Source organism: Xiphophorus hellerii, chromosome 17 (assembly GCF_003331165.1).
Source record: "Xiphophorus hellerii strain 12219 chromosome 17, Xiphophorus_hellerii-4.1, whole genome shotgun sequence".
NCBI classification, from domain to species: Eukaryota; Metazoa; Chordata; class Actinopteri; order Cyprinodontiformes; family Poeciliidae; genus Xiphophorus; species Xiphophorus hellerii.
In genome coordinates, this window is record NC_045688.1 from 250,101 (window position 1) to 265,295 (window position 15,195).

The 15,195-nt window shown below is 49.9% G+C and overlaps 3 protein-coding genes across 14 annotated transcripts; 1 reads left to right on the plus strand and 2 right to left on the minus strand.

Moving 5' to 3' along the window:
- On the minus strand, positions 1–4,052 carry calua (calumenin a; the record flags this gene model as incomplete). Its single annotated transcript, XM_032590124.1, has 7 exons — positions 1–248; positions 318–517; positions 991–1,051; positions 1,127–1,293; positions 1,371–1,564; positions 2,288–2,514; positions 3,810–4,052. Coding segments are annotated over 7 exons (1,197 nt in total), but the record flags the coding sequence as incomplete, so codon positions are not given.
- A 2,411-nt stretch (positions 4,053–6,463) lies between these two features.
- On the plus strand, positions 6,464–8,447 carry sco2 (synthesis of cytochrome C oxidase 2). 8 transcript variants are annotated; one of them, XM_032589871.1, is made up of 2 exons: positions 6,464–6,713; positions 7,564–8,447. In XM_032589871.1, exons 1-2 carry the CDS (start codon positions 6,709–6,711, stop codon positions 8,351–8,353), a joined length of 795 nt encoding a protein of 264 aa, XP_032445762.1. In that variant the 5' UTR covers positions 6,464–6,708; the 3' UTR covers positions 8,354–8,447. The 8 variants fall into 8 exon arrangements, with proteins under 8 accessions (XP_032445762.1, XP_032445767.1, XP_032445765.1 ...); XM_032589876.1 differs by having other exon boundaries at positions 6,465–6,689; positions 7,561–8,447; XM_032589874.1 differs by having other exon boundaries at positions 6,465–6,689.
- On the minus strand, positions 8,440–15,169 carry ncaph2 (non-SMC condensin II complex, subunit H2). Of its 5 annotated transcripts, XM_032589870.1 has the most exons (20): positions 15,088–15,148; positions 14,787–14,886; positions 13,150–13,262; positions 12,970–13,071; positions 12,830–12,888; positions 12,652–12,730; positions 12,329–12,576; positions 12,128–12,261; positions 11,927–12,054; positions 11,786–11,851; positions 11,658–11,721; positions 11,482–11,580; positions 11,370–11,414; positions 11,219–11,289; positions 9,800–9,914; positions 9,612–9,680; positions 9,483–9,535; positions 9,311–9,412; positions 9,096–9,245; positions 8,440–8,644 (listed from the first exon to the last, which is right to left on the minus strand). In XM_032589870.1, exons 3-20 carry the CDS (start codon positions 13,255–13,257, stop codon positions 8,516–8,518), a joined length of 1,821 nt encoding a protein of 606 aa, XP_032445761.1. In that variant the 5' UTR covers positions 13,258–13,262; positions 14,787–14,886; positions 15,088–15,148; the 3' UTR covers positions 8,440–8,515. The 5 variants fall into 5 exon arrangements, with proteins under 5 accessions (XP_032445761.1, XP_032445760.1, XP_032445759.1 ...); XM_032589869.1 differs by lacking the exon at positions 14,787–14,886 and having other exon boundaries at positions 15,088–15,169; XM_032589868.1 differs by lacking the exons at positions 14,787–14,886; positions 15,088–15,148 and having other exon boundaries at positions 11,927–12,051; positions 13,150–13,762.
- Positions 15,170–15,195: the final 26 nt, after the last annotated feature.

Genomic DNA, 15,195 nt, shown 5'->3' on the forward strand with positions numbered 1-15,195 from the left:
TGGAGCAGAACCAGACTTAGAGTGGAATAATCCTTCAGGTCTTCCTCAGACAAATATCTGCCAGGCAGACCAGATCAGAACCAGTAGCAGAACTTCTCTCCTCTACAGGTCAGTAATAAATTAACAATGGACTCAGGGTGTTTCTAGAACTCATCGTGTCGCAGCAAAGCCTCGCCGTAGTTCGTCACCTGGCTTCCCACAAACAGGTCGAACTTGTTGAGAATTTCCTCCTTGGTCAGTCTCCCGTCCTGGACACAGACAGACGACGGTCAAACAGAACCGGGCCCGATGCCGGCACCAGATGGACTCGCACCCACCTTGTTGGAGTCGGACTCGTACAGCAGGTGCTTGGCCTCGGCGACGGCATGATCGTAGTCTGCTGGTAGGATCCAGTCCAGAGTTTCCTCCCGGTCCATCTTCCCGTCCTGGTTCTTGTCTCTGAACTCTGAGAACTGCTGACGCTCCGAGGCGACCCACTCCGGTTCCTCCAATCCGTTCTCTGTGGTGAACATATCACCTGGCAACATGAAAGGTAAGGGAAGAAGATCAGAGACGAACGGATCTCTGGAGCTACTGCCAGGAGATTCCAGAACAAGGAAACACAGAAACAAACATGAAGCAAAGCAGGAATATGAATGCAGTATCCAGTGGACCAGTGGACCAGAGGAGGAGTGGACCAGTGGACCAGTGGACCAGAGGACCGGAGGAGAAGACCAGAGGGCCAGTGGACCAGAGGACCAGTGGACCAGTGGACCAGAGGACCATTTCGATGGAGGGTATCAGGATCCTGGTTGGAGGAGCTGCTCCTCACTGAGATTTCTGATGGTTCTGGATTTGCCATCAGACCTCCAGGGGGACCCAGAACCACTGATCTGACGTTTCTCCTCAGATCAGTGGACCAGGATGGGTTAGCGCTCCAGTAGTCACATGACCCCGACTGGAAAAGGTCAGTATGAAGGTCAGCTCTGAGCCTGTCTGTAGATTCTTTACCGATGTACTCCTTGAGGTCGATGAAGCCATCTCCATTCTTGTCTATGTCCTCCATGGTTTCCTGTGGCAGCAGAGAGACAGGTTATGCTGAGGATAGTCCCCTGAGCGCTGCATCTTGTCCTGGTGCTGCCCCTACCTGCACCACCACATGCTTCATGTACTCATGGTTCTCTGGGTGGAGGAAGGCCATGAACTCCTGCCGGTCTGCACTCAGGTCTCCGTCCCTGTTGGCCACCTTGAAGCGCCTCTCGTCCCTCGCCATCATGTGGGTGTAGTTGTACTCCGTCTCTGTCAGAGGGCCGTCTGGAAGAGGTTGTTCAAGGTCAGAGCAGTCGGTCCCAACGTGTTTCATGAACTGGGTCTGATCTGCGGTTGCTTACCCAGGTAGCTGCCATACGTGACGTTCCTGTACTCGTCCCAGCTGATCAGGCCATCCCGGTTCAGGTCAAACTCGCTCCACTGGCGTTCAACGTCCTCAAACATGTGCTGGCTTTGGACGGCCTCGATCCAGAGCCTCAGCTCGTCCTCCGAGACAAAGTCGTCCTTGTTGCTGTCAATCCGATCCACGATGATGCTGCAAGACAAACAGGGAGCAGAGCTCAAGCTACTGATTGGCTGGGAATCAGGAAGTACCATCCAGCACATTTCCAGTTTCTCTGCTGGGACATCTTCAGGAAACATGTGGCTGAACTGGTTTTATTTCACCACCTTTCAGTGTTTCTGCTGAAACTAAACAGGTGTCCTTTGAATCGGGCGGTTGGGTTGGTTTCAGCCTCCATTAGAGGCTCTGGAAACAAAGTCTGGGAGGACTGGGAGGACTGGGAGGGGTTCCCAAATTTCCTCAGGGAACCTGGAGGAACGACCCCGCTCCCAGGTGGGAGTAGTATCATGGTCTGGGCTTGGATCGTTGAAACCAGGCGTGTACAAAGTGCGGCTCAGGGACCATATGTGGGCCTCAAAGTGATTTTGTGCGGCCCTGATCACAATACAGAAATGGCTCAAATTTGATTTTCCAACTGGGGTGAAATTTGCATTTATGTGACTCCTTTTAAAAAGATACAGATGAATTCCAGTTTTTAAAAAAATTGTCGACAAATTGTCAGCCATGTTTTTGTCTTTTACCTTAAGTTCTTAGAAACCCAGGGCAGCAAACGTCCAGAGACACTTTGGTGGTGACCTGAGGTAAGGAAGGAGAACCCACACCCAGCTGCAGCCAACCTCAGGACACCTCCATGACAGATCAGCTGCTGGGACTGAGCCTGGGAAAGTTAGTGAGAAGGAAAACCTCCGGACTGACCTGAGTCTGCGCTTGCTCTCGTCAGGCGACAGGCGGTCGAAGGCCTTGGCCTCGTCTTGCCCGAGGAACGCCTCGTGGTCGTAGTCAAAGTTCTGCTTGTCGTCGTGTTGCAGAGCGCTGAGTGGCTCCTCCTGATGGGCCCGAGGCCGCCGCTCCGTGGGCTTCCCGTTGCCCCTGGCAACCAGGAGGAGCCAGCAGATCAACGCTGAGCGGATCATCCTGTCAGACTGACGCAGAGACAGACACATAGATCTAAAAACTATAGATGTGACCACCACAGATCTAAAAACTATAGATCTCACCACCACAGATCTAAAAACTATAGATGTGACCACCACAGATCTAAAAACTATAGATGTGACCACCACAGATCTAAAAACTATAGATGTGACCACCATAGATCTAAAAACTATAGATGTGACCATCATAGATCTGAAAACTATAGATGTGACCACCACAGATCTGAAAACTATAGATCTCACCACCATAGATCTAAAAACTATAGATGTGACCACCACAGATCTGAAAACTATAGATCTCACCACCACGGATCTAAAAACTATAGATGTGACCACCATAGATCTAAAAACTATAGATGTGACCATCATAGATCTAAAAACTATAGATGTGACCATCATAGATCTGAAAACTATAGATCTCACCACCACAGATCTAAAAACTATAGATGTGACCACCATAGATCTAAACACTATAGATGCGACCACCACAGATCTGAAAACTATAGATCTCACCACCACAGATCTAAAAACTATAGATGTGACCACCATAGATCTGAAAACTATAGATGTGACCACCACAGATCTGAAAACTATAGATCTCACCACCATAGATCTAAAAACTATAGATGTGACCACCATAGATCTAAAAACTATAGATCTCACCACCACAGATCTAAAAACTATAGATGCGACCACCACAGATCTGAAAACTATAGATCTCACCACCACGGATCTAAAAACTATAGATGTGACCACCATAGATCTAAAAACTATAGATGTGACCATCATAGATCTGAAAACTATAGATCTCACCACCACAGATCTAAAAACTATAGATGTGACCACCATAGATCTAAACACTATAGATGCGACCACCACAGATCTGAAAACTATAGATCTCACCACCACAGATCTAAAAACTATAGATGTGACCACCATAGATCTAAAAACTATAGATGTGACCACCACAGATCTGAAAACTATAGATCTCACCACCACGGATCTAAAAACTATAGATGTGACCACCATAGATCTAAAAACTATAGATCTCACCACCACAGATCTAAAAACTATAGATGTTACCATCATAGATCGGAAAACTATAGATCTCACCACCATAGATATCTATGCTGATCTCCTCTAGGAGTCTCTTCCAGCATCTAGCAGTAGTTTTCTAGCCGGTCTGCAGCTCCGCTCTTGATCAGGCTGACCTCATCCTGACCTCATCCTGACCTTTTATGGTCAAACAGGAAGCGAGCCCAGGTGAGGCTCCGCAGACTCACCTGACGCTGCTGCCGCCGTCCGGCTCTCCTCTGGTTCTGATCCGCGCAGCTTCTCCTGTCACACAGACGGCCTAACTTCTGGCCAATCACAGCCCGGCTGCAGCCGCTCTCCTCATCTGATTGGTCTGCAGCGTCAGAAGGAGAATGGGGGAAAGAGGAGGGAGGAGCTGCCACGTCCTCAGAGCAGAAACAGACAGAACTCGTCAGGGTCCGGTACCGGTCCAAAACCGTCTGAGGTTCAGCAGCGGGTCAGATGGGTTTCAGTGGTACCGTCGGGGTTCTGGTTCGGGTTTGTTGGGTCTCGTGGTTCTACAAAAAACAGCTGCTTGTTCCAGGCACGTGCAGAGGGGGGGGGGGGCGGAGGGGGCTTGAGCCCCTGCCCCTTTTATCCTTGATGCCCCTAGTGGCCTTTTGGAGTTTTTTTTTTCAAAACTTTTTCTTATTATTTTTATTTTTAATCTGTTTGTCAGAAGGCCTGTTTGAGCCCCTCAGCAATAATATTTAGCTAAATATAATAATTTAGTAAAAATAAACTAGTCTGGCTGCCCTCAGTCTAATAATGACTCTCAGAGCCTCCATGTTGTTCAGAGGTGAGGAGGAGGAGGATCTGTTCCTCTAACTATCAAATTATGGGCAAGAATATTTTTCATAAACGGGTTTGTGAATAAAAACGTAGGTCTGATGTTAGAAAAACTGTTTCTATTTCTATTTTCATAATCGTCCTTGCAATAGCGGGACAAAACCCGCCTCGACCACTAAACTCAGAAATGTTTCGGCTTCATCATTCTGCTAAAAGCCCGGTTCGGTTCGCTACAGGCAGTCTGGGTCGGTCCACTGACAGACATAAAGAATATCTGTCTTTATATCAGACATCCTGATATAAAGACAAGGTACCGACTGTCACCACCAGTCGCAATGCAGATCAAAGCCCCGGTACCACCTGGTACCACGTGGTACCACCTGGTACTACCAGCTAACTGTTCACTCTGCTTCTCCTTAATGTTTCTACCAGGCGGGTTAAAGCCGCTGGAGGTTCTGGGCTGTAAACAGAAGTTACTGCAGAACCTCAAGTGTTAAAGGAAGATTCGGCCCAATTAGAGTTCATGAAATAAACATCAGAGAAAATATTGTAGCAATAATCAGAACCGCAGCAAAAAGCCAAACATGCCACAATGAAATGAATCAAAATGTCTCCAAAGCATCGGTGGACTGACAGGGGCCACCGGGGGATTCCAGGTAGATTCCAGGTGGATTCCAGGTAGATTCCAGGTGGATTCCAGAGATGTGCATCGCAGCAGCTGTTCCTCCAGGGCCGGCCGGTCTGGAGGCCCCTGAAGGGTTAGGGTAGGGCTTTAAATCCTTCATGTTCTGTAAAAGGTTCTGGATTGCCATCAGAACCAGTCCGGTGTTCTATAGAGTTCTATAGAACATTCTATAGTTCTATAGAACAACCAGTCAGGTGTTCTATAGAACTCTATATAGGAGCTGTGAACTCTATATAGGGCCATTTAGACATTCAGGGGCCTCCAGACATTCAGGGGCCCCTAGAAATGGTCTAATTGTAACTCAGACCATAGATCTAAACCTGTAGCATCATTTATAGAGAATAACAATGTTATTACATTTTATTTAATGTATCAGCTGAGAAAAATAAATAGTACATTTAGGATTTAATTAGGACGTTTACTTTGTAAAAGTTTAAAGGATCATCTTGATAGTTTGATTGTTGTGTTACCATGGCTACAATATGGTGTAATCTTTGGGTTTGTTCACAAATACATCACAGCCAATAACCAATAATCAGTGATTGATTTTAAACCTGGTCTCCCTCTCACAGATTCACCTGATCGACATTTAAACATGTTAGTGATGCTGAGGTTCTTAGTAGGACGGGGGGTTCTGGCTAAGGCCCCATATTACCTTGGGCCGGCCCTGGAGGAACAGCTGTTGCATCTCTGGAATCTTCCTGGAATCTACCTGGAATCCCCCGGTGGCCCCTGTCAGTCCCCCGATGCTTTGGAGACATTTTGATTCATTTCATTGTGGCATGTTTGGCTTTTTGCTGCGGTTCTGATTATTGCTGCAATATTTTCTCTGATGTTTATTTCATGAACTCTAATTGGGCCGAATCTTCCTTTAACACTTGAGGTTCTGCAGTAACTTCTGTTTACAGCCCAGAACCTCCAGCGGCTTTAACCCGCCTGGTAGAAACGGTAAGGAGAAGCAGAGTGAACAGTTAGCTGGTAGTACCAGGTGGTACCACGTGGTACCACCTGGTACCGGGGCTTTGATCTGCATTTCGACTGGTGGTGACAGTCGGTACCTTGTCTTTATATCAGGATGTCTGATATAAAGACAGATATTCTTTATGTCTGTCGGTGGACCGACCCAGACTGCCTGTAGCGAACCGAACCGGGCTTTTAGCAGAATGATGAATTTAACGTCAGAAGTTTCTCTGCAGCCGAAGCATTTCTTTGTTTAGGGTTGAGGCGGATTTTGTCCCGCTATTGCAAGGACAATTATAAAAATATAAAAATAATCAGAACCAGGATCTGGTTTGGGCTCTGAGTTTCTCCACAGGGGTTCCCCTAGTTTTCTGAGCTCTAACTGCAGAAACATTCCTCCACGGAGAGGTTTTCCCTCCACAGAACTTTGGTTTCCTCCAGAACCCGAGGACGGACTGGGAGACTCGGAACCTGAAGGGAAACACCGCAGCTCTGCCAGTCATTGGACTGTTTCGTTTTTGAACGGACCATTTAGCAGCAGGCAGTCCGGCTGTGTTTCTGGTCCGGGTGGAAACATCAGTGGTGTGTTTTAATCAGATGTGAGTGGCAGCACAGGCAGATGGTTCTGTGTTGATCAGGTGAGGAAGCAGAGCAGGTGAGTTCTGAACGGAACCATGAGGTCAGAACCTCTTTAAAGCTATTACCTCAAGAGGGTAGCTGTAGCTCAAACGGACTTCACGTTGTTAGCTTTATGCTAACTGGTAGCTAGCTGTTATTCTCTCTCTGCAATAAAACCCTTCAGTTCGGCTGGCCGGTCGGTTCTGTAGAGGCTAGGTCCACTGAGTTGAAGCAGAATCTCGGTTCGGCTGTAATGCGCTGCTAGAGGTCAGTTACAACACAACAAGATATTGGATGGCCGCCGGGTGGCTCAGAGTAGTGCTCGCCATGGTCGCCATATTGGTCGGGTCAAGCGCCTGCCGCCCCTAAGTTAAAATAAACCCTAACCCAGGGGTCTCAAACTCCAGTCCTCGAGGGCCGCTGTCCTGCAGGTTTTAGATGAGCCACAGGTACAAAACGGCTTAATTACCTCCTGCTTGTGTAGCTCAGTTCTCCAGAACCTTAATGACCTAATTATTCTATTCAGGTGATGTAGCAGAGGCTCATCTAAAAGTTGCAGGAAAGCGGCCCTTGAGGACTGGAGTTTGAGACCCCTGCCCTAGCCCTATATGGTTTTACATTTATAAATCTGTATTTTAATCTAATTCCAGTTTTTCCACTAAACTACCAGAGGCTGCTATTAATACCTGTTGTTGTTTCTGCCACATTTACACGGAAATTAATCAGGCAGTGAGACAGACCTGCAGCCTGGCATCAGTCAGGTGTTGTGGCTGCATGTTCTCTAATGTTCTCCCAGAGAACGAGAGAACCCATGAGAAATATGAAATATTTTATTTAATATTGTTCACATTCTCATTCTTTTCATATTGTACATTTTTTTCATATTCTCCATATCCTCTATGTGCCAGCAGGGAACCGTCGGCCATGTTGGGAGTGAGGTGCATCCTTCGTGGAGGTGGTGGCGTCCTGCTGTGTCTCCATCGGACAGCCCAGTACCGGTATCCGAGTGGACCTGAGCGGGTTCTGACCCGGTCCCTGTCCCGAACTCCGGATTCGTCCCGGGCCGCGCTGAAGCTGCGGACCCGGTTGGGGGTGACGCTGCTGGTCGGGGGGGGGTTGCTAGGCGCGTGGTGGTGGGTGGAGCGGGAGAAGCAGCAGCGGCGGCGGCAGCAGCGGGTGGAGCAGCTCCGGACGGTGGCTCTGGGTCAGGGAACGTTCAGCCTGTTGGACCATACGGGCCACCGCCGGACCAAGCAGGACTTCCTGGGCCGCTGGGTCCTCCTGTACTTCGGCTTCACACACTGCCCCGACATCTGCCCCGAAGAGCTGGACACGCTGAGCGCCGTGGTGTCGGCGCTGGACCGGGACCCGGCCCTGCCGCGCCTGCAGCCGCTCTTCATCACTGTAGACCCGGAGCGGGACAACGTGGTGGCGCTGGCCCGCTACGTTCGGGACTTCCACCCGCGGCTGGTCGGGCTAACCGGCACGCCGGAAGAGGTGCAGCATGCGGGGCGGGACTTCCGGGTGTACGCCAGCGCGGGGCCGAAGGACGAGGACGGAGACTACATGGTGGACCACAGCGTGCTGCTGTACCTGGTTAGTCCGGACGGGCTCTTTCTGGACTACTACAACCGAACCAAGAGCCCGGAGCAGATCGCCGACAGCATCCGGAACCACATCCGGAACCACGTCCCGCTGTAGGAGCGTCTCCATGGAAACCAGCGGCTCCTCAGCAGGAACAGACATGATCATATTTATTGTGCATCAGGTTCAATAAAACAATTTTCTGCCAAAAGTGTGAATATTTTATTTCAGTAGAGAGAAACAGGAGCCGGTCCAGCTGAACCATCAGAACCGAGCCCATCAGCTGGAGTCCGCCAGCGTCTTGAAGCGGTCCGTGGCTCTCTGCGTGCTCAGCAGCGTCAGACACATGGAGTCCACGCTGTCCTCCAGGCCCGCAGCACTGTCCACCTCCACCGAGTAGTCGTTGGCCTGCAGGGGGCGACACACACCCAGGGTTAAAGGTCAACTCGCCTCCATGAGAGCATAACCACAGCAAAGTGGGGGAGGGACTAAAATATTATGAATCAAAGATGAAACATTTTACTGTGACCTTTGACCTGCCACTGCTAACAAAACCTGTTGCTATGGCAACATTACTTTATCCTGTTAGAAACAGAAATAATATTTACATTGTGTTTCTGAACAATAAATCAGATGATTTATAACATCTATAATGGTACTGAACCCAGCTCTGGTTCTGGTTCTGCTGGGTTTCCTTACAAACCTTTTAATCTGCTTTGAATAATAAACTGAGCTAAACGACGACCGGACAGGACCGGACCGGATAGGAGAATCCTCCAGCCACAGCCGGGACATGACCTCCTAAAGCCTGGAGGAGGAAGAGGAAGAGGAGGAGGAGGAGGAAGAGCAGCAGGTTTACCAGCTGCAGCGACGCCAGCAGCAGCTTGCAGGCCTCCACGTTGTCCAAACTGCGGACGATGGAGGCGAAGGAGCGCCTGCAGCCGACGACGCCCAGCTGGGCGACGATCCGCTCTCCGTAGGAGTGGATGTCAAACGGAGGTCGGTCCTCCTGAAAAACAGAGCGGTGAGCGGCGGCCCGGAACCGGGACGGTACCAGGAAACTCCCGGTCTCACCTGCAGTGCCAGCTCCGGGCGGATCTTGTCCTCCCAGTCCCTGACCCGGCGGGACAGAGCCGATTCCTGGGTGTAGCCCTGGCTGTGCACCACCAGCTGCTCCTGAACGCACCACAGAGAGCGTCAGGCGGTCCGGGTCGGTCGGGCGGTCCGGGTCTTACGAGTCACTTACCACACGCAGCTTCACCAGCTCTTCGTACGTCAGGTCGTCCAGCTGAGCTTCTGCTGGAGGACAAGAACACGACCCTGATGACCTCCTGTCCCCCAAAGCTCACCTGGAAGTTGCCTGGAGGTCACGTACCTGGGGAGGCGGAGTCCGGTCCTCTTAACTCGGCAGGAAGGCCGTCCGGCTCGGCGTCCGAGTCTCCGCCTGTTGGAGGACGAAGCAGAGGGGGTCGGGGGTCAGAGGTCACTGGTCAGCTGCTGCTAACGGCTCAGACGACCTCATTGAATGCAGCAGAGAACCGGATCAGAACCGGAGACACTGACCCAGGAGCTCAGCAGGTGGGATGTCATCCACTGGCCCCGCCCCCAGCTGATGTGGCTCCGCCTCCTCCAGCTGCAGGAAGGTCCTCCGGAGCTCCTCCTCTGTCACGACGACGCCCTTTGACCCCAGACAGTTACTCAGCAACAGGAAGTACAGTCAAAAACTTCCTGTTAATTAACTGGCTTATTGATGCATTTATTCCTTCACAATAAAAGCTCTGCTGGGTCATTAACACCAGTTAGAAACTGGAAACCAGTGGAGAGTGACCAGGGGCCTCATGCACTAAAGGTTTGCAGTTTTCCCACTAAAACTTGGCGCAGGACAAATTTAGAAAAGTGCGGCGCACAAAAAGCTCCAGATGTATGAAGCCGAGCTCCGATCGGACCTGCTCACCTTTCCTCTAGTCATCCTGATTTACAAGAAGCAGAGCAGCTGCTGCTCCGCCTGTCGCCTCCAGAAATACATATTCATGGAAATTAGTATAAAGAGCGTTCAGCCGGGATTTCAATGTGTCTTCTGAATCCAGGAATCAGGAGCAGAAGTTACATTTACAGAGTCCAGATGATTTCTGGCTCCACTGGAGGACGGCTGCAGCTGGACCGGTACCGGTACCTGCTTTAAGTTCTGCTCAGAGCTCCAGGATGATCAGTCTGGATGAATCTAAACGCTCAGAAACCAGCAGATCAATCTGATCTCTGATCAATAGCTCCATGTTCTCCATCAGAGCCAAAGCTCCTCAGGTAGCGGCTCACCTTGATGCAGCTACTGATATACCTGGGATTGTCTCCACACCTGATCACCTTCAATAATCAAACTGTTTGATCAGCCCTGGTTTCTCTCTAGTGAGAATAAATAGATGCATTCAGACGATGAGTTTCATCTTTATGAGACACAAACTGAGCAACATGATTATTTACATTGAGGTTTTCACATCCTTTATTTCTATTTTCTTTATTCTGTGTGTGTGTGTGTTAGCTTATTGTCTGAGGATAAATGTGGTTCAGTTTCATGGTTTAAACACTAAAATATTAAAATCATAAAATCATGGGGTTTGATGCTTCCTGGTCTAAATAACTGGATCAGATTTCAGTGGATTTACTGAGTTTTGACTCTTTGTAGTTTATTATTGTCCACAGATAAAGTTTGTGTGGCTGCTGCTCATTTTCACTGCAGGTCAAAGGTTAGCGTATATTAACCCCCATTTTCACGCCACGTTCTTTTTTATACATGCCGACTTGTGTGTAAAATATGGCGCCGATACATTATTCCTGCGTACGCCGCTTTAGACGTGAGGCCTCAGAACCGGTCCAAACAGAGCCTGGAGAAACCAGCAGCAGACAGTCCTCCTTTCCCCTTGACCTGCTGGACAGGAAGCAGTTGGATAGACAGGAAGTAGCCGGCCGCCCATCTGCTGGACTCACCAGCGTCCTGCAGAGCGTCCTCTGTCTCCGGACTTTGTCCCTCAGCGTCCTCAGGTAGAGGTAGTTGAGGTCTGAAAAAAAAATCACAGAGCGTCAGCCAAGCATGGTGGTTCTGGTTCTGACCCAGACCCGTCAGGAGGTCCCGGCGTACCTGGAAAGCTGGGTCCGACCTTCAGCTTGGGTTCTGGGGGCTGGACTGCAACAGAAACACGGGTCAGACAGCAGAACCTTATAGGAGGACCGGACCGGCCGCAGAAACTCACAGGCTCCTCGGAACCAGGACCCGAAGTCCTGCAGAACCGACCGCTTCCTCTTCCTCTTCCCCCCGTCATCCAGACCGTCAGGAACCCGGTAGCACCTCCCTGAGGAAGAGGAGGAGGAGTATCAGAAGTCAGCCTGAGGCGATGAAGCATCAGAACCGGGTCGGTCCGGGTCTCACCTGGTGTGAAGGGCTGGTCTCCTCCCAGGACGGCGTACGGGTCATGGAGGGTCCAGTTGCTCACCTGGAAATCCTGAGAGTCAGCCTGAGGAAGAGGAGCGGCGTGATGAAGGTGAAATGGCTCTTACAGCAGCTGGAGGCTCCTCCTCTTCCTCCTGCCGCGCCGCAGCACGCCGGATCAGCCGGCCTTCACCCTGGAACCAGAACCAGAACCCATGAGAACCAGAACCCAATCAGAACCAGAACCATCTTCAGGAGGCCGTCCGTACCGAGACCTGTTGCCGCTCAATGTGCTCCTCCAGGTCCGGTTCCAGGTTCAGTTCCTCCTGGACAGAAAGGAAGTCCTCTGCAGCGCCTCCTGCAGCTTCACTGGGGTCAAAGGTCGCAGCAGATTCTGCTGCAGGAAGAGCAGGTTATCAGCAAGTGGCCCTCTGACCAGCAGGGGGAGCCGGCGCGGCGCAGAAGCCAACCTGCAGCCGATTGGTCCAGCAGGAACCTGGAGGCTGCAGCTGATTGGAGCATCAGGACGATGAGGTCATCAGGTCCCGGCAGGAACAGGTTGACCCGGAAGTCCTTCTGGCTACACAGCACCTTCCCCCCAACACTGGGAGGCAGAGACAGGGGGACATGAGACACAGCAGAGGACAGAGGGACATGAGACGGGGACGGACCTGATGAGAGGCAGCTTGTTCTTCTCCTGAGTCTCAGGAGGGATCAGGGCCTCTGGAGGCAGAGGAACCACACTGATGTCCTGTAGGGGACAGAAGACACGCTGAGGACAGGAGACATTCTGAGGACAGGAGACACATCGAGGACAGGAGACACATCGAGGACAGGAGACACATCGAGGACAGACACTCACCGTGTGAGGCTCCGTCCTTGGGGGCGTGACAGACTCGTCCAGCTCCAGAGGAGTGAACTGCAGCAGAGAGAAGCACTGCCTACATTACCCAGAATGCTCAGCACTCTGTCACAGTCAGCTTCCTGTTCTCACCACGGCCAGATCCTCAGCTTCCTGCTCCGTCTGGTCTGGTCCTGCTGCCCCCTGCTGTGCCGCCGCCGCCCGGCTGCGCCTGGAGACACACCAGAACCAGAACTAGAACCAGAACCAGCACCATGGTGCCTCCAGAACCAGAACCCGACCCTCTGGACCCTCAGGCGGCACTGCTCACTTCTTGTTGTCGCTGATGAACTCCAGAGTCTGGAACACCAGGCTGTGGAGCAGCTCCACCTGCAACAGCAGAGACAGGAAGCCGTGACTCCACATGACCCCGCCCACATGATGACATCACACTGACCCCGCTCCTCCCACCTTCTTGCTGTAGATGCAGGTAGAGCCCTGGATGAGCAGCGCAGCCTCAGCAAAGTTCAGCCTGGTTCTCCCTCCGTCAAAGGTGATGCACATCTCGTCCAGCTGCAGCCAGGTACAGAGGTGGACAGAGGTCAAAGGTCATAGAGAGCACATGAGGTTTCTACCTGACAGGAAGCTCACCTCCTCCAGGTAGTCGTTGAGCTCTGACGCCACATCGATCTCCCAGTTCCTGGTGAGCTCTCTGATTGGCTGCAGCAGGTGGGCGTACCTGCTCTCTGCGGACTCCATGACACCTGGAGGGACGGACAGGAGAGACGCCATTCTGGGCCAGAACCAAGAACCTGAGACCATTTGGGTCGACACTCAAGCCAATGAACCGGTTGAACCAAAAGTTCTGATCAGAGCCGGACCTCTCCAGAACTGAGCAGAACTAACATCGATTCACATCCGGAACCAGAACCAAACAGTAAACCTCTATGGAGCGCTTTTGAACGGGTAAACAGCTGGGCCTGGTTCCAAAGAGGCTGCGATGTTCCTGGCGCTCGATGTCCAGAACCAGAATCTGATCAGGAGGGCTAATGGAGGTCGGAACCACTCCAGAACCCAGACGAAGCTGAAGTTGGTTCCGACTCAGGAAATGGCTAAAGGGCGATTCCACCTAATTATTCACAACCTTCCGCATCTTTAATCAACTCTAGTTAAAAAACTACAATACCTAGATACTTCAAACCTGGACTGGATTATTCTGCTCTAATAGTAGAATATTTAAAACCATGTTTGGGATTTATTAAACCTTTATTTGATTTGTGAAACTTCAATAAAGTTCAGATTACTATTCACACTTGTTCCATGGAGTTTTTTTTTTCAAATTCAATTCTAATTTAAAACCACTTTATTAATCCCAAAGGGAAACTAAATGTTGGTGTAACTCATTAATTCCTCAAAGAGTTATTGTAGATGGTGATGGCTGCTGGAAGGAAAGATCTTCTGCAGCACTCTGTTAAGTGAAGTGAAGTTTCAGAAATCAAATAAAGATTTCACAAATCCCAAACATGGTTTTAAATATTCTGCTATTAGAGCAGAATAATCCAGTCCAGGTCTAAATCCAAAACTACAACACCTAGACTCTAGGTCAGGGGTCTCAAACTCCAGTCCTCGAGGGCCGCAGTCCTGCAACTTCTAGATGAGCCTCTGCTGCACCACACCTGAACAGAATAATTAGGTCATTAAGGCTCTGGAAAACTGATCTACACAAAGAGGAGGTCATTAAGCCATTTCATTCCAGTGTTTTGTACCTGTGACACATCTAAAAACTGCAGGACTGCGGCCCTCGAGGCCTGGAGTTTGAGACCCCTGCTCTAGGTGTTGTAGTTTTGGATTTAGAGCAGTTCTAGTGTGACAGAGATCCAAGAAAAGGACAAAAATGGTCCTTTATTGAAGTTTCACAAATCACAAACATGGTTCTAGATATTCTACTACTATTTGAGAATAATCCAGTTCAGGTTTGAAGTGTCTAGGTATTGTAGTTTTTTTAACTAGAGCAGATTATAGATGCGGAAGGTAGTGAAAAATTAGGTGGAATCGCCCTTTAGCCATTTCCCGAATCGGAAACCAACTTCACCTTCGTAGAACCGGTTAGCAGTAACGAGTAATGGTTCATCAGAAACTCGAGGTTCTGATTAATTCCTCAGAGATCAGTTTAAAGACGGACATCCATTCATTTATAAAGTCTGAGTTGGTTCCGTTTATTATTCACAGCAAAGCAGATCCTCTGGTTTTGATATTTAAACTTTAATAAAATGTTGAAAATTAAAAACCTAGCTGAATCAATCCCAGGCCGAACACATCCGACAACTCCACCGACAAAAACCACGGCGTTTCTGGTCCTCGGTCCGGTTCGGTTCGCCCAAAGTGAAACTGAAACCCCAAAAACTGACAGAATATAAACGGAATCTGGCTCGGCATTAGACGCTCTACACAGCAACTTTAACTGGAAACAGGTCATTTTACCAATGTGATGACGTCAACTCATTGCAATGTCATTAACGGCACCAATATGCTTAAATTAACTCATGATAAACGGAATATTTCAGGTTATTTTACTAAAATGAAACTCACCGATCAGGTAGAAGCTCACTACTAGTCAACCAACACTCAAGTAACCCGCGCTTAATGTCTTCTTCTATGGTTTTATAGCGCTACAACTCAACGCGCTGCCACCTGCAG